Source organism: Aplidium turbinatum, chromosome 12 (assembly GCF_918807975.1).
Source record: "Aplidium turbinatum chromosome 12, kaAplTurb1.1, whole genome shotgun sequence".
Lineage (NCBI taxonomy): Eukaryota > Metazoa > Chordata > Ascidiacea > Aplousobranchia > Polyclinidae > Aplidium > Aplidium turbinatum.
In genome coordinates, this window is record NC_137483.1 from 7,225,490 (window position 1) to 7,243,800 (window position 18,311).

General features: G+C 37.5%; 2 protein-coding genes across 5 annotated transcripts in view; both read left to right on the forward strand.

The window, feature by feature from the left end:
- The first annotated feature begins 3,803 nt into the window (after positions 1-3,803).
- On the forward strand, positions 3,804-16,658 carry LOC145781160 (uncharacterized). The gene is made up of 5 exons (XM_082592932.1): positions 3,804-5,135; positions 6,577-6,627; positions 11,284-11,601; positions 14,731-14,998; positions 16,520-16,658. The coding sequence occupies exons 1-5, from the start codon at positions 5,090-5,092 to the stop codon at positions 16,527-16,529; spliced, it is 693 nt and encodes a 230-aa protein (XP_082449058.1). The 5' UTR covers positions 3,804-5,089; the 3' UTR covers positions 16,530-16,658.
- The window catches only part of LOC145781158 (uncharacterized), a 40,927-nt gene continuing 39,189 nt past the window's right edge, over positions 16,574-18,311 (forward strand). For 3 of the 4 annotated variants that reach the window (XR_014290704.1, XM_082592928.1, XM_082592929.1), the window contains exon 1: positions 16,730-16,871. The gene's annotated coding sequence lies outside the window, so the exon portion shown is untranslated. Of the gene's footprint in view, positions 16,872-18,311 lie in introns of all 4 variants that reach the window. The other variant, XM_082592927.1, reaches the window with a different exon arrangement.

Sequence of the window (18,311 nt, forward strand, 5' to 3'; positions counted from 1 at the left end):
TTATGCATTGACTAATATTATTGCAAGCCTTAAAGCAGCCGGCGGCCATGGCCGCTAAGTAGTGCTTGAATGACCGCCGGTGCTACCTTCTCAGTCGGCCAAGTTTGGCCGCCGGTTTCTTCTAGCTAATAATTTAATTTTGCAATAGAATGAGCGTGGATTAACTGTCAAAAATATGTAGTATCAAAGCGTGACGCAGAATTAGGTCACCGCGTTATAATCACCACTGTTGTATTGTGCGGGAACATTTGCTATTGTATGTGGAATATATCCAGCTGCGATCACCAGCTGTGGGCTACCCGCGCATTCATCCATTGTGCGCAAGTAATAGCGTTAATTACCGTGATGCAAAACAGCAAGTCCCAGGTTTGCGATTTTTTTGCATGATTATAGAGCAGTACTAAACGAACATAACTGAACAAAAACAAGACAAATTTTCCGCTTATTACATGATCTAGAATAAAGTTTAAAAAAAACTTTCGCTCATTTGCCTGTTTGACTAAGTCTTGTTTGTAATTCCCGACGTTTATTTTAATAAAATCATCATCATAATCCATCGTCGGTTTGTTCCCCACTAGTGGGGGTGGCCGATTGTTTCCGCGCAGCAATTGTTCTAATCCCTTCTCTCCATTTCACCCTGTCCCTTGCATCTTCCTCCTTCAGTCCGACTTTTTTAAATTCATCCTTCACTTGTTGTTTCCACGTTCTTCTTGGACGACCGCGTTTCCTCTTCCCATCCACCTTTAGATCTAGTGCCTTTCTAAGAAAACTTCCTTCCTCCCTCCTTATCACATGTCCATACCATCTTACTCCATTTGCCCTTGCCAGTTGGTCTATGGTCTCTCTCATCTCTAGCATATCCAACAATTCTTCAGTCCTTTTTTCCCTTCTCGTTTTCACCCCACACATTACTCTCACCATTGACCTTTCCGTTCTTCTCAGTATTGCCAGTTCACTCTCTCTCAATACCCATGTCTCGCTACCATATAGCATTGCAGGCCGCACACAGCTCCGATATATTTTTCCTTTCATCCTTAGTGAAAATTTTCTGCCATACAACATTTCCCCACATTCCCTGAACTTTGCCCAGCCCAATCTTGCCCTTGTTGTCACCGCTGCTGTTAATCATGTTAAAATGTTAATCCGAAGTGATAATTTACAGCGGCTGGCAGTATTGTCATTTTTATGTCGGACATTGATTCGTTGTTAAAAAGAAGAACTAGGTTATTGACATCCCAGGGGAAAACACGTGTCTTCATAGTTGAGAAATGTTCCCGCTGTGGGTTAGTGACTTCACACCCTCAATAGTGACATCATAACGGTATAAATGCTCAGATTTCGTGAAATGCGGTATCCGGTAATGCAGTTGAAACAATTTACTGAGCAGCTGAAACAATTTAGTGTCATTAGATGGTCCCGCAATACCGGATTACAATCCCGATAAAGGAGTTATTGCGTGGTACAACGATTCTATTGCAGGACGTCGCCCAGACTTCAACTACGCTAAGTGATCATTTCAGTATTGTTGCAAGTTTAATTCTATTTACTTGTTCTATCGTTATTTGTGTTTTGGCCTCCAAGCACGCAGATTTGGCCGCCGAGAAGGAGCTCCCGGTTGGCCACGATGGCTGCCGGAAAAAAACACAAGTTTTAAGGCCTGTTATTGTGTATGTATTATTATGTAACATATAATTTTATAGAGTATGCAAAACTGCCAGGATTAAGCTCTGCAAAAAACTTACCCAGTCCGAGGATAAGGATTCATTAAATCAATATGTTAACTTACAACTAATTTCATTCAGATTGGGGTAAATTTGGAGTCTAAAGTTATGACATTTTTTGGAGTTGGATTGGAGTGGAGTTTGGTTTCATGGAGTCGGAGTCTCAAAAATTACACTCTGCTCAATATTGCTAAAAGACGCATACTGAGCTGAGAATAATTTGGTTCAGTTAGCTTTTAATTTCATCTAAATAGTCGAAGTAATAATGTGACCCTACTTAGGCTATGTGCAGATTTACAGTTCAACTAATTTCGTTTAAGCAGATTTTATTTAAGTTGCCAGGCTTGTTTCTATCTGGAAGCATCATTAAGTGAAGTAGGCCTATGTTGCAACCATGCCATATTGTAAACTGATTACCATTACCTGTTTTGATAGAAACCGAAAAGAGGTGCAACTTATTTCGTCCCCTCAACATTTCGTCCTCCGATTCCGTCTCCTAACAAGATTGAAAAAAAAAACAGAGCCGATGTCGCTGATTAGAGTTATCGGAGCAGTTATACAAGTCCCCCCCCCCACCCTTGGCAACTTATGATAAAGAGGAATTGACCTAAACATGTGGATTGAAATGTGTGAACAGTAAAGCAAAGGTAAAGTAGTTTCACCCTATATGTTTGGTTGAGTCCTGTCTTTATCATGAGTTGCCAAGGGGGGTGAGGGGGACTTGTATACCAGCTCCGAGTTATCATACCGCAAACAGTTCAAAATTTTTCCCTTGAAAAGATCAAAAGAAAAAATATAGAAGCGTCCAAGTCGCTGATTGGAGTTGCCGTTGCTGTTAAAACTGCCGTTGCTGTCAACACAGTTGACCACACTAAGTATCTTGAAATAATAGTTGATAAACCGAACCTCACTTTCTTCCTCTAAATGCGAGATTACAGTTTTATTATTACCATTAAATCTAATTAAATTAATTATTAGAGTTGATAATATTTACCGGTAATCTAATTATTAATTCTAATTATTAGAGTTGTTTGCAGTGTAATTTGCTAATGTGGACTGACACTCTTTATGCTTTTTTATCGTTGACTATCAGCACCTAACATTAGAACTTTGTAACTTTGACACAATATGAATGCAAGTTTGCTTCTTGTTGCTAGTGTAGATATTTTAGTATAAGGTATATTAAATGTTTCTCATCCACTTGGCTAAGGGTGGCTGCCCATAAAAATTCAATGATTAATTCAAGAGGAAAATATTAAATTTTGCGGAAACTCCAATCAGCTACTTCAACTTTCTTCTATTTTTCTCTCGATCTTTTCAGGGGCGAATAGGTTGCATCCGCTGAAAAGAAGGTATGGAGTTTGTGTGGCAAAATATAGGCTATAGAAATAGTGGGAGTGAAGAAGATGCTGATGACAAAGTGATGTGGAAGACTGCAATCTGCCCCGGCGACCCCACTTGAAGTGGGAATGAAGCCAGGAGAAGAGAAAGATTTCGTTTCAATAGCAAGCATGTTAAAATATTCACATTTTATCACTTCTACGTTTATCTAGACCTTTGCTACGTTTGGCTAATATTGATTTTTGTTGTGATGGTCAGTTCAGTTTATTTTTTTCTGCAGTCAAGTAAACAAAAATATACAAAACACGATAAACATAAATAATTTACCTAACAAGGATAGTAGCGAAGGACCAGAAGGTCACCAAAATCAGGTGCCACCCAGAAATAAAATCAAACTGAACTGAATATCAGAAAGTAGCATGCATATGATATACAATACATCTATAGGCTACCTATAGCGGGTCTGCTACTATTTGGTGAGTCCGATTCGGTGAGTCCGATTCGGTGAGTCCGATTCGGTGAGTCTGATTCGGTGAGTTCCTAACTTCTAACCCCTAACCCTAAAAAGGCAATGATAATTAGGCTACGGTACTCGATAATTAAAAAAAAAATGAAAAAATCCCCCGTTAAGGGATCGGACTCACCGAAACGGGCCATTCCGACCTATAGCAACTGGATATATGCCATGAGTAGGTCTATAAATTGCAGCTTTATATTTAAGGTCCAATTGTTGATAAATGATTAAATTTTAAATAAATTGTTTGCATATGCTATTGGAGCTTTGAAATTGAACAATTTTGAGCTAAAAGAGGCGATGTTCTACTAGTGGTCAATCAGCAAAGTGTACCTCTAGTTCACAAGTGGCAATGTTCTAAACCTTTATTTTCTTAAGAGTGTCTAGGTACCTTTAAAAATTACAAAATACAGTAGTACAACTAAAAATGATAGCCTAGTCTTTTACCACACACAGTACCACACACACATTTTAAATTATTTAAGTTCAGTTCAACCTTTGGTCTTTTTTGACTTTTAGGCTGATGAGTCTTTGTAATTTATTATCTTTCTTTTTCTGTCTCATTATGCCGATTAGTCAAATGGCCCTTTTCTTGATTGGGAGTTACACACTGTTACTGTGGCATCTTTAATAGGGTCTTGCCGAATTGTCATCCTGAGTATGTCGATCAGCCTCCCAAACTGCACAACACATCATATATCACTGCCCGATTTACCAAGCCCCGATAGCTCAGTTGGTTACACCGTTGTTTTTACCGACTTCAAAATAAAAATGCCAATCTTACAGCACTTGATAGCAATACAGTCCAATGATTGCAGTGCCTGGATGAAATAACGTGACTGCTACCACCTCATACCCAAGAAAAGTGTGACATCCACTATTATGCAAGCATGGCCGTATCCTACCTTGAAATATAAGAACAAATGCATGTACTGTATTTTGGTACTTTCATAAAAAGAAAGAATGCTTTTAGTGCTGTGAGTTGCAGACATTCTTTCAAAGCACACAGAAACGTTTTATAACTTTATGAGATAATGAAAACAATCAGTGTTAGTCAAAGCAATTAACCTAGTTTAACTGTTCCATAAAATTATCTGTATATATTCAACAATAACATGTACAAAACAATTTTTGTATTCTGCTGCATATTACTTGGTCCTGGTTGGGTTCCAGGTTTTTTTCTGTCTCCCTAAGTTTTCCTTTAAGTATATTTCAACAGCATGTTCCGAAATGACAATTCAACTATCAGCATGTGTGAAAACGTTATTCTAAGTTTTTAGGTCTTTGCATGTGTTTTTGAACAACTGTAAAAGTATGCTGCTTCTAACCTACATGAGCCATTGTAATTTTTTTTATTGTTCTGTGGCAGGTGGCTTTGCAGTTAGGTAGTTATCGATAGTATTTAAAGAGTATGACTGCTACAACTGCATGTAATTGTTTTAATTTTTGACATGTTTTTTTCATGCATATTTGTAGCTATTTTGTGATGTGAATTGAATTGATGTGAACAGCAATGAAATTCCAAGTATCTGTCAACCTTGTTTTTTACAGTTTGTTCAGTAAGTAAAACTTTTTTATTGTTGTTTTTTGCATTTTATTTGTAATGTGCAAATGATTTTTTTATTAATTATGTCAAACTACTTATCGAATTGACAATTCATAGTAACAAGGGTTATTTTATGAAGACAGTTCATCAACATTTTTACAGAAAACAACATTCACCATAAAATAACTTGTGTTCTTCTGGTGACTGCACTGGGCTACCACAGGATGTTGAGAATGATACCCAGCTTTTATTTCTGACGTTTTGTTGTTAGCACGACTGACTTTATCAATGGAGCTATACAGGTACAGGTAAACACTACCTGTTTAGCGGCAAAATGGCACCACACAAAAACATATCGATGAAATGAAGAAAGTTGCAAGAAACATGATTTTATAAAATGCAACAAAATTGCCGTCCCATTTGATTGGCCAATCTAATGATGCCTAAAAACAGTACTGTCTGGCAGGTTGTTGATTTTTCTATCTCTTCATGGCTCAACGAAACATTGAAATAATACGAGAAAAAAGTTGGAATCAGCAAATCTATATGACTACTTGTGGAAAACCTCTGAGCAATAGAATAAACAACATTAACTTGTAATCAACTCACATATGTGTTTTACATTGATAGAGTCATTTTACTAAAATGCTATTGAGACAAATTTTGAGATATATAATTACGCAATACGCATGTATCAGTTTGTGCTGGACTGACAGGTTGCTTTTGTTGTATGGTGATCTTAACTTAGATGTGTGATATATATAGTATAGTTATTTTAATTTCAAAAATAGGTTATCTACTGCATTGTCATTTCTCACTTAGAAAGATCGCTGCTAAAATTTAATATTTGCAAATAATTTGATTGTTTATTCATTCTTTACATTACTTTTGCTGGTTGGCTGGTATTAATATGAAGAGAATCCAGGGATATCTAGAGAAGGGGATATGAAGGCTCACAGCGATTGCCTTTTTCTGATGACACTACCAGGGCGGTAGTTTGCAGCGCGTGAAACATGCGGTTCTTTTCAAAATTGCAGAAAGTTTTATAGTGCAACTGGTACAGTCAGCTACAGAAGACAATTAGTAAATGTTACATAGAACATATTTAAAGAATACTTGTTTGGAAAGACAGTTGAAAAGTTACCAAAAAGCTGTTTTTCTTAACAAAGCCTTTGCGGTAGGCTAAATGTAAAGCAAGTATACGGGTAGTTGAATTAACAAGTAACCATAAGCATGCAGTGAGTATTCAGGCCTGATGCTAACAGCGCAATGCAGGTTATCATAACAAGATTTATGAAACTACTATCGGTGCCAATAGTCATTTTACGATAAGCACAGATTATTTGCGATGAACAATAGCCCTTCTATTGTCACACGTAATAAAAGCCTTCGTATCCCCTTCTTTAGATATCCCTGAGAGAATCCTTTTAACAAAATGTTTAAACTTTTTCCAGGTGGAACACTGAACATGTGGATGACAGAGGCCCAATCTCAGACAGAACCAGGTAAGTTTTTACATCATACTGGGTCATCAATCATCATAGCAATATCTATGAGATCATAATAGATGATAAACAGAGTATGGCTAAATCTGTTTTTCAATAATGTTGTTTTCTGTTTAATCGTAATTTTTCAAAAGCTGCATTACAAATAGGGTTGCAAAATTCCTGGGAATTTTCAGAGCCGAAACTTTCTATGGAAATTTTGGGAATTAATGGGAATTTTTGGAAACTTTCAAAACATTCTTAATTTGATGTTGAAACAGGAAAATAATGGCCTTATACTGTTTAGAATAAAAGTACTATGTACAACTAAAATACTTAAGAACATACAAACACATGGTTTAATTTAATAACTCCAAAAATGAATCATTACCAATCTGTTTTTTACAAACAAAAACAATACTGAGTCAGTCACAAAGTCGTTTTAGTTATTGCTGGTTAGCATCTCCTCCTGCTCAGCTTCTTCAGATGATGTACTAATGACTGTTCTGGCAGCGTCATTGATTTTAGAGTCAACTTCAATTTGAGTTGACTTGTCTTCACAGGGCTCAAACAATGCCAAGTTTGACCTGACTGATACTAGTTTTTCTACCCTTTAATTTGCGAGCCTATTGCGGACCTTGGTGTGAGTGTTCGCAGATATGATCAGTATTTTTTTAAATATTGAAAGAGTATGCATAATTAATAATTATACATAAGCCTCATTCTTAATTAACACCAAATTAGCGTTTATAATAATTAAAGAAAATAAGAAATGCTTAAGATACGTTTTTGATATTTTTTTTAATTCGTCGTCGTCTGAGCTTCTGGGGCCGAGGGACTATCCTTTTACCACCCCAGATTCACGATGTTCCCGGACTACACTGGAAGGCTGCTAGAGAGCAGCCAGCCTTTAGTTTCATCATCCATGACGCGCAGACCTTCCACTCCATTAGGTGGCTTGAAGATGGTACAGTCATTGATGATGTGGTCTGCGGTCTGTTCCTCTGCACCACATTCACAGGAGGAGGAAGAAGTCATTCCCCATTGGTGCATGGTTGAGCGGAAAAACCCGATGCCCGTACGGAGACGGTTGAGGCGCACCCATGCCTGTCTCTGTAGTGTCAGGCCGATGGGGCGTGTGTCGGCGTCGGGGATGAATGAATGGAGTCTGGTGGTGCTTGACCTCCATTCAGAATTCCATTTATGGTCCGCCCAAGTAGCCGCAGAGATGTCTTGTTCGTCAGCTTCGTTGATCAGAAGCCGAGCGGCTGGCACAAATGGGTGTCTTGATTTCAGTCGGCGGGGGTGCCAGTTTGGGAAGGCAGAGATCTTGTGGTGGAGAAGATGGTTAGGCTCCAGTGCCTGTCGACCGAGAGACAGAGTGGCTTCTTCGCGACGAAGCTCAGCAGGTTGGATGCCAGCGAGAATGGGGAGATTGTCCAATGGTGTGAGACGCAGGCATCCGCTCACTGTGCGCAGGGCGCTGTTTATGGCAGTGTCGATGTTGTGGCAGTGAGCACTGTGACACCAGACAGGTGCACAGTACTCTGCAGAAGAGTAGACAAGGGCTAAGGCTGCTATTCGCAAAGTGTCAGCCCTCGCCCCCCAGCTAGAGCCTGCCAGGCGCTTCAGTAGTGCAGCGCGGGATGTCAGTTTCTTGCGCAGTGACACCAAATGGTGGCGGTATGTGAGCGATCTGTCTAGTGTCACCCCAAGCTACCTTGGCTCGGGGCAGAAGGACAGAGGTTTTCCGTTGTTGTGGACATGTAGCTCACGATCAGCTTTCCGATTGTGTAGGTGGAAAGCTGCCACCACCTGCCATTTTGAATTGATGAAATATTTAACAAATGTTTCAAACATAATAAATGCCAAATGAAAATTCCCAATATTCCCGGGTCCTTCAAAATTCCCGGAAAGTTCCCTTTACAACCCTAATTACAAACAATTCAAAGTTTTTGCATATGTGTACTTGTTTATGTCAATCATATTTAAAGCTGTTCACATGTTGGACACAAAATAATAAATTTGATAATACTTACCAAACTCACCAAATAGTCATAATCACACACGAAACAACACTAGGTCCAAAATGACAGATTAATAAAGTAAATATGATTTGGTTTCAATAAAAAACTACTCTTGTGCCTACTGTGGTTAGTTATTGTATTTTTTGTATGTTGCAACTTTTACCAAAGTGTATTTGTTGTAACTTCAATGAAGCCAGCAAACTGTTCGAAAGTGATAGAGTATCGCCAAGCCATTTCTTCTGCTAGTGAAGCTCACGTAGCAAAAAGATTAATGGAGCAACTGTAGCTGAGTCCGAAGCAAGTTGATAGCTTTTATTTAATGAAAGATGCTAAAGCTTTTTCATCTTCCTCAAATCGTCTGAATAGCGGGTATTTGTTTTTAATATTTAGTAACCTAAAGCTATGTATTGTTTTAGGAAGTGCTTTGTTTGTCCTTTCGTTGCGGGTCTGCCATATTCGGTGAGTCTGATTCGGAGAGTCTGATTCGGAGAGTCCGATTCGGAGAGTTCCCTATTCGGAGACAGCCTTTTTCGGAGAGTTCCCTATTCGGAGATTTTTTGAAATTTTTATTGAAAATTATCGGGAACCGTAGCCTAATTATCATTGCCGCTTTTACATCATTTTAACGTCGCTAAACGTTCAAATCGTGCAGAAAAAAAATAGAAATACAATGTTTGAACAATTAAATGAAAATTCGTCAGGTCAGTTCAGTTGAATTGTTTTTGTTTGTGACCATCATATCAAAAACAATACACGTCAACATAGCAAAGGTAGAAGCGACAAAACGCGAACATTAAAACGTGCTTGTGACCGAAGTAAGTGATTGAGTTGAAAGAAATTTGGCACGGCTGCAACACCTTCAGAAAAATTTAAGATATGAAGGGAAAATAAAAAAAGAAGATGTTACAAAATAGATAAATCATGGATTACCGGTAGTTTGGATCAACAAATGTGTGGCCTACAGCTTGGATTGAAAGGAAATTATCGGGTGCCGTAGCCTAGTTATCCCGACCAGCAAAGATTTGTTGCAAGAACCCAGTTAGTCTAACAGTTCATTTTTACATTGTAGTAACAGATAACCAAATGTGTGGCCTATCGTTTTAACATCGCTAAACGTTGAAATCGTGTAGAAAAGAAAACTTTTGCTGACTATGATACGTTGAAACTGAGAAACATTCACAGAAAAGCCCTTCGATTTGTAAAAACCTATCGTTAAAACTATCGTTAAAAACCTCTCGTTAAAAACCTCACCTTTGCGTTGCGTACTAATCGATTCCTCTGCCATGATCAAGTAACATCAACTGAGGGTCTAACGAAGGAACTAACCAAAGGAATTCCAGGTCATGTAACGCCGAAACCCAGGTTTACTCTAAACTGCCACTTAGGTTTTAACTTCATCTTTTATGGCAAACACAATTTGGCAACTATCTTTTTTTAGTTGACACGTTTTCGCTTAGACTTTATCTCATTAACCCCTATTGTTAATCATGAAAACTGTTGTTTTGATGTGAAACACATATTTTGAACGAACCCAGACAACAAAATTCGTCATTTTTACATTGATTCGAACGTCTGCAGACGTTGAATCAATGTAAAAATGACGGATTTTGCCGTCTGGGAAGGCACTCAAAGGTAAACACTGGATAAAATGCAAGAAATGCAAAAGAAACGATATTGTGGAATAAAATACAAAATTCTCTAAATAAACAGAAGAATCGGACACACATCTCTCTGTTATCATTTTTAATGTAAAAATTCCTTTTGTGAGCCCTTTGTCTGGAACAAATAAAAACTGTGCTGTTGAAATTTCCGATTGTAGTTTTGGTCTCAATCTCATCATCATAATTTGGAGTAAGATGTTTGTTAGGTGATTCACAAGGCTAATTGCTCTGTGGAGTGAGCATTCTGTTGCTCCGGCTTCCTTTGGTAAAGTTATGAATACGGAACGTACCATATCACTAGGGTCTTTCCGCTGTCATAAATACGATTTAAGATCTCAGTGGTTAGGTCTAAACCCCACTCATCTAAAGCTTCGAGAATTTCAACTATAAAAAAACGATATTGTGAAATAAAATACAAAATTCTCTACTGTAAATAAACAGAAGGTGTCGTTGGATTTAGAATTTTGTAATAGTTGAGGATTCTAATATATTCTAAGTTTGCATGCAGAAGGCGACGCAGGATACATGTCAATTTTATCTGAGCAAACATTAATAGTTGAAAAATAAATTTAATTCGCTTTTTAGTCTTACGATCTCAATGGTTAGGTCTAAACCCTACTCATCTAAAGCTTCGACTATTTTTTTCTGCACGATTTGAACATTTAGCGACGTTAAAACGATGTAAAAGCGGCTATGATAATTAGGCTACGGTACCGACGAATTTTCATTTAATTGTTCAAACATTTTATTTCTATTTTTTTCTGCACGATTTGAACGTTTAGCGACGTTAAAACGATGTAAAAGCGGCAATGATAATTAAGCTACAGTACCTGATAATTTTCAAAAAAAATTCAAAAATCTCCGAATAGGGAACTCTCCGAATCGGACTCTCCGAATTGGACTCTCCAAATCGGACTCACCGAAACGGGCCATTCCGTTTCGTTGCAGTGACACTACTAGGCAATTGTTGAACTTATGTTATTTTACAGACCGTCATGTCACTGTTATCAACTTCATTGAGTCTGATCATTCATTTTTTTCGAATGGAATATATTATCTTCGATCTGATGAGAATCTTGTCATGAATTGTTCAAGTGACGCTGATCCTGTTGTCAAGCAATGTAAATGGAGCTTCTGCGAAGGCGACACTTACCGCCGCGACATTGTGCCTGTTGGAGATACAAACAATCATTGCTCATTCAATCAAACGGTTAATGTCAAGTTCACAGGAGTGTATTGCCAAGCGACAAATGAAGTTGTTGCGCCGTGGAGTAGTAAAGCAGCTTTCACTGTAGTCCCAACAACCAGTAAGTATTGCATTTGAATTGTGTAGTTGTTTTATTTTACCTATATTCACCTTTTTTAGATATTTTCTGTTTAGTCATAAATATTATGACATAATATTGAAAACAACAAAGGGAAAGCTATCGAACATATAATAGCCTAAGTTATATTTTAACTATAATAAATATAGTTATTAGTAATTTCGCTTTACTTGATGGAGTAAATAGTATGTTTTCTCGTTGCTTAGAATTCGTGGCAAAGAACTTACTGTATGTCACTATGTAATGCTATGATATTTAATGTGACTTTAGCATCAGCTCAGATGTGATTCCCGCGCGATTTGAGTTTTACATCACTTTCTATGTTCTTAGATTCTTGCACGTTTTCCAACGCAAAACGAAACGAAGTTGGTTTAGTGTAAAGAAAATGAAACCGAACAAGTAAATTTATGCTGAAATGAGCAAATAAAATTTTGTTATTCACACAGCAATACCGTTAAGGCTACATTTTGGTCCACGAAAGTAATTACACGTGCAACGTACCCCGTCTCACTGCGCCAACACAACGCTGTTTAATTCCACCCTGATAGCTCAGTTGGTTAGCGCGTGAATTTGTGCACGAAGAAGCTTTAAGATCAAGCGGCACTGGTTCGACTCTCTGGATTTGCGCTTTGAGCAAGTCATTCTAAGGACCGCTTTCCATTCAGCGGCACCTAATGGATGGAATAATTCCCCGGTAAAACACTTCAACAATCGGAAACTTTACTCTGTCAATCTCGGTAACGGCCCTGCGTCAGTGGTTAAAAATCTCTACTAGTAAGCTAAAGGTAACTGCCAGGATTAAGAAGCTTTTCCAGTCCGAGGATAAAGATTCAATCAATCAATTGTAGTTTAGTGCGGACATTGCCTGATTGATCATTGCATTTTCAATATTAACTTTATTATTTGTTGGCAGTTTACATTTTTGTTCGTAATGGGCACGTATTTTGGTCGTAACTCCGCTTGGTAGAGTCAGTCAAAAATTGAGATAACACTTTAAATCAAAAATGATATAATCGCAGTTTTTTGCACTCTCAAACACAATCTATTTTGCATATTTTTCAAACTAAGTATTAATGCGTTTTTTTTACTTCAAGTCCGCTACAATATTAACTCGATGTAGCTAATCAGATCATCTCCATGCGGTTGTTTGAGGGTCTCCTGAAAAACATTATTTTCCCATGAACAGGCTATATCTTGTGATTTAAATGCAATTTTATTTTTTTCTAACCGAGACGCTTTTCTACAATAAAATCAACAGACATTTTAGGAGTGATTAAAAAGGAACTTAAATTGAAACAAAACAAAGGAATCTTGTAAGAAACAAAATTATTTTTTTCTTGTTCAAACTGACTTAATCGTAAACGTCGGTGCTGTGTGAAACTGAAAAAGGAAGTTGTTTTGTTATGAGCTGGAAGCATGAAAATTTCAGAACACAGAAAGTGCCGTAAAACTCAAACTACAAGGCCAAACACGTTCTTCGAAAGTACGTGTATTGGGTTAACAAAACGCGGCTACGGTACATTTTTTACTTATGTTTAGTGTAGTTATTATTTGACCTAACTAAAAGTGAAGTCATACATGTTCAGAAACTTGAATAATTTATTGATAAAGCTTTCGCTAACGCAAACCTGGACTAACAACAAATAAATGCTGAACACGCGCATTAAAAATACAACATATTTTTCTGTTCAATGTAACATTTTGTGTGAAAAGCATTGCCGGTTTAAGCAACTTCACTCACCGAAGCCATGACATATTTTTCTGTTCAATATAACATTTTGTGTGAAAAGCATTCCCGGTTTAAGCAGCTTCACCCATACATTTTTTCTGTTGAATATAACATTTTGCGTGAATAAGCATTGCCGGTTTAAGCAACTTCACACACTGAAGCCATGACTAACAACGCACACGCATTAACAAAACAATATATTTTTCTGTTCAATATAATATTTTGTGTGAAAAGCATTGCCCTACGCCCCTACCTGCCAAGCTGATACAATCTGCAGACTTTACTAGGAATAGCACCTAAATGACCGGGCGCCACAGTGCTCCGCACCTAAATATCCAGACACCACAGTGTGCGCGCCTATTTGACCAGCGCCTAAAAGACGTGGACCCAGTTTAAATTGATTCTATTGCTTGTTGAATAACTTGCATTTTCTTATTTTAAATGTTATGCCATTTGTGCATCAAAACAAGACTTTATTACCACTGTGAAAAATATCTTGTGATACAAATTCAACTTTGTTATGCCAAAAATATCACGTAACAAATAGTGCTCAATGGAACATACCCTTTGCACCAAATTGTGCCTGTGACAATCAATTGCGATCAACAATGTCGCGCCAAGTTGTCATGGTCTCCAGTATTTTATTTTATCGGAATGGCCCGTTTCGGTGAGTCCGACCCCTTAACGGGGGATTTTTTCAATTTTTTTTTTTGAATTATCGGGTACCGTAGCCTAATTATCATTGCCGTTTTAGGGTTAGGGGTTAAGGGTTAGGGGTTAGAGGTTAGGAACTCACCGAATCGGTCTAACCGAATCGGACTCACCGAATAGTAGCAGACCCGTAAAATTAAGACATTTTGTGATAACCAAGATTGCGAACTCTGTCTGTTTTATGTTATTTCGAATGTGTCGAGTATTTGCGAACTAGTGTTTTTCCTATTTAATTCACATCAAATTCGTTGTTTGTAATTGACTTTAATTTTTCAATTTTAATGTTAAGTTTTCGAGTTCAGTATAAAGGCAACTTTTCGCGTTAGTGTTGGCAGCCTACCGGAAATATTACGTAAAAAACAATTTTGATCAAAAAAACTCTTTGATTCCAAGCGAACTAAATTTTCTAAAAAATGAGGTTTTGAAAATTTTGTGACCCATGGATAACCTGATATAACTAAACATATTTCTTGTTTGAAAAAAAAAGCGACCCAGAAAAAATTCCCATAGGTTGGGAACCACTGGTGTAGAGGGCTGTTGATGAAGATACTATGCATTGGCTGACTGATCGGTGTTATAATATTTAATGCAATTATACGACAAACGAAGATTACCATAACTGATGTGAAATTAACATTAAAAGTTGTCGTGACTGTTCTGTTATTTTTCAGGATCAGTAAAGTTCAACATTCCTGGCAATCCAAACCCTCCCGCCAATCCGTTGTACATAGAACAAGGTGAAAATCAACGTCTGAATTGTTCTGTTGATTATGGGACTTTGTTAGATACGGCATATCAGTGGGAAGGTCCAAATGGTTTTCCTTTGAATAATCCACTCCCATTGAGTCAACTACGTTCATCAGATACTGGAAATTACACATGCAGAGCAACTGATCAATTCGGAAACTTTTTCCAAAGGAATGTATATATACGTTGGGTGTAAGTATTTTTTGGTAGATGAAACCTTTGTAATATGTAGATAGTTTTAATCTGTTATTAACCATTGAGATACAATGTTTCTTTGTATTGTGACGATCATACCTTGCTGTTGTCGTTAACACTGACAGTTGGTTATTTGTAAATTGTGATAGATATTCGTTTAGGTCTCTAGTATAAGCAGTTAAGCACTTTCTCCCCCTACACCTTGACACAACTTGCATGCTGTATTGTACATTCTGCTGTTGTACCTGAAAGTTAACTGATATGGTCAAAAGTTTGAGTGCTTAACAGGGTTATTCACTTGTCTAGCAAGACCTGCAGCGTTTATCTGATGGATTTGGAAGAAAAAGAATATAAATTGTTTGTTTTGACCGACGTTTCACTTGCCATGATAGTACGCATGGTCAGAAATAAAATCGCATCATTTAGAAGGTTTATGTTGCTATAATGCAAATAACGACGAAAGAAGAAGGTTTATTAATGAAAACATAGTTTCGTTCACCTAAAATAACATACAATTTCCTGAACAAATAAATCCAACTAGTCTGTTCGTCAAGTCCGAAATAGTTGGAATCCCCAAATTGAAAACTTTGTGATCAGCAAGACTGTAGAACATCTCGGAGCCAATTTCCTGTTAAGTCATAAAGTAAACTGATGCTACGGTAGTTATTCCATTAGGAGCAGGTTTGATAGGGCAGTGAAAGATTATGATTGGTAGTCTGCTCTATCCCACCACACTGACATGCAGCAGAGGCCCCCATGCCCCAATGTGTCAATCATGCTTCTAAACGGCCCTCCTCAAGCAAAGTTCATTTTTTGTATAAGAGGTTCATCTTGTGATAACTATCATAAAAATAAGACAAATTGTTGATGAATGTAAACAAATAAAAATACGTGAATGAACCTCCGATTCATTGGCGGTTTTGTGTCACCCCATCCTGTTTCTGAAGTTCAAAACCAGGTAGCATATCAAGGACGGGAGTTTGGTGGAGAGAGATGGGCGTGGAAAAAGTCACTTTATAGCTTTGTTAAATTAAGCGGGAAAGTAGACAATCAAAATAAACTGATTTTGTTTCAATGAAAAACTACCACTGTGTCTCTTGTGGTTAGTTATTGTATTTGTGGTTAGTTAATGAAAGCTACTTTTGTGGCTAGCTATTGTATTTTGTTGTATGTTTTAACTTCTACTGAAGCGTATTTGTTTTCTTGTCAATTCAATGTAGTCAGCAAACTGTTCCATAGCGATAGAGTATCCCCAAGCCATTTATTACGCTCGTTGAGCTCAAGTAGAAAAAGGATTAATGGAGCAACTGTAGCTGAGTCTTTAACGAAGCAAGTTGATAGTTTTTGTTTAATGAAAGATCTTAAAGTTTATTCATCTTCGTCAAATCAACTGAATAACGGGTATTTGTTTTTACTATTTAGTAACCTAAAGCTATGTATTGTTTTAGGAAGTGCTTTGCTTGTCCTTTCGTTGCAGTGACACTAGGAGACAATTGTTGAACTTATATTGTTTTACAGACCATCCTAGACGTCATCCTCTTATCAAGTTTATTGAATCTGATTATTTAGTTCGTTTGAATGGGAGATATTATCTTCGATCTGATGGGAATCTTGTCATGAATTGTTCAAGTGAAGCTAATCCAGTTGTCCATCGATGTGAATGGTTGTTCTTCGAAGGCATCAGTTATCGACAATGTCGCGGCGACACTTACCGCCCCAACATTGTGACTGTTGGAGATACAAACGGTCATTGCTCATTCGATCAAAAGGTTGATGTCAAGTTCACAGGAGTGGAGTGCCTTGCGACAAATAGTGTTGGAACAGGGTGGAGTCGTAAAGCAGCTTTCACCATAGTCCCAACAACTATATAGTTAGTAATATATTTGAATTGTGTAGTTGTTCTATTCTATTGACATGCACATTTTGATAAAGTGATCTAGCTGGCATTGTGCATTGACATTATTAAAGTTTTGTCATGTGCACTTCAACCGTAGCAAACCACTATAACTGTTTTTGAGTACACGACATCGTGGCGCGGCCAACTTGGTGCGAGACTAACAACCCAGGCTGATTTGTTGCAGAGACAAATTGTCACAGGGTGAATTTCACCTATAATCTTTTTTTTGCAAAGTCTGTTTTCTATTGAGCACATTTAGATATTTTTTGCTTAGTTATAAATATTATTACATTAACAAATAATTATTGAAAACAACAAAGGGCAAGCTATGGAACGTATAATAAGCTTATACTTTAACTATAAACATAGTTAGCAATATCAGTAATTTCTCTTTATTTGATGGAGTCAATAGTATGTTTTCTTGTTGCGCTGAATGTGTGGCAAAGAACTTACTACGAATTGCTATCATATTTTATGTGACTTTAGGATTAGCTCAGATGTGATTCCCGTGCGATTTGAGTTGTACATCACTTTCAGTGTTCTAAAATTCTTGCGTGTTATCCATCGCAAAACGAAACGAAATTAGTTTAGTGTAAAGAAAATGAAACCGAACAAGTAAATTTATGCTGAAATGAGGAAATAAACTTTTGTTTTAATATTCACATAGCAATTTCACACAGCAACCGATGAGGCTACATTTTGGTCAACTAAAGTAATTACACTTGCAACGTATGCCATCTCACTGCGCCAACACAATGCTGTTTTATTCCGTCCCGATAGCTCAGTTGGTTAGCACGTGACTTTGTGCACGAAGAAGCTTCAAGATCAAGCGGCACTGGCTCGACTCTCGGGATGTGCACTTGAACAAGGCATTCTAAGGACTGCTTTCCATTCAGCGGCACCTAATGGATGGAATAATTCCCCGGCAACAACAGGTCAACAATCGTAAACTTCACTTTGTCAATCTCGGTGACGGGCCCTGCGTCAGTGGTTAAAAGCCTCTACAAGTCGGCTATGCGAAACCGCCAGGATTAGGCTCTCAAAGAAGCTTTTCCAGTCCGAGAATAAAGATTCAATCAATCAATTGTAGTTTGTGCGGACATTGCTTGATTGATCATTGCATTTTCATTATTAACTTTATTGGTTGTTGGCAGAACCTTACATTTGTTTGTTTTTAATATCTACATATTTTTTTCGTTACTTTGCTTGGTAGGGTCATTCAAAAATTGGGATAACACTTTAAATCAAAAATGATATAATCGCATTTTTTTTCACTCTCAAACGCTATCTAGTTTGCATATTTTTTCAAACATAGTATTAATGCGCTTTTTTACTTCAAGTTCGGTACAACATTAACTCGATGTAAGCAATCAGATCATCTCCCATGAGGTTTTTTGAGGGTCTTCAGAAAAA

What these genes read in the sequence shown, in the direction of transcription:
- LOC145781160 (XM_082592932.1), top strand. Translation starts at nt 5,090, where the DNA reads ATGAAATTCCAAGTATCTGTCAACCTTGTTTTTTACAGTTTGTTCA. An exon ending in CCAATCTCAGACAGAACCAG is followed by an intron (nt 6,628 to 11,283) that starts GTAAGTTTTTAC and finishes GTTATTTTACAG; the next exon opens with ACCGTCATGTCACTGTTATC. An exon ending in CACTGTAGTCCCAACAACCA is followed by an intron (nt 11,602 to 14,730) that starts GTAAGTATTGCA and finishes GTTATTTTTCAG; the next exon opens with GATCAGTAAAGTTCAACATT.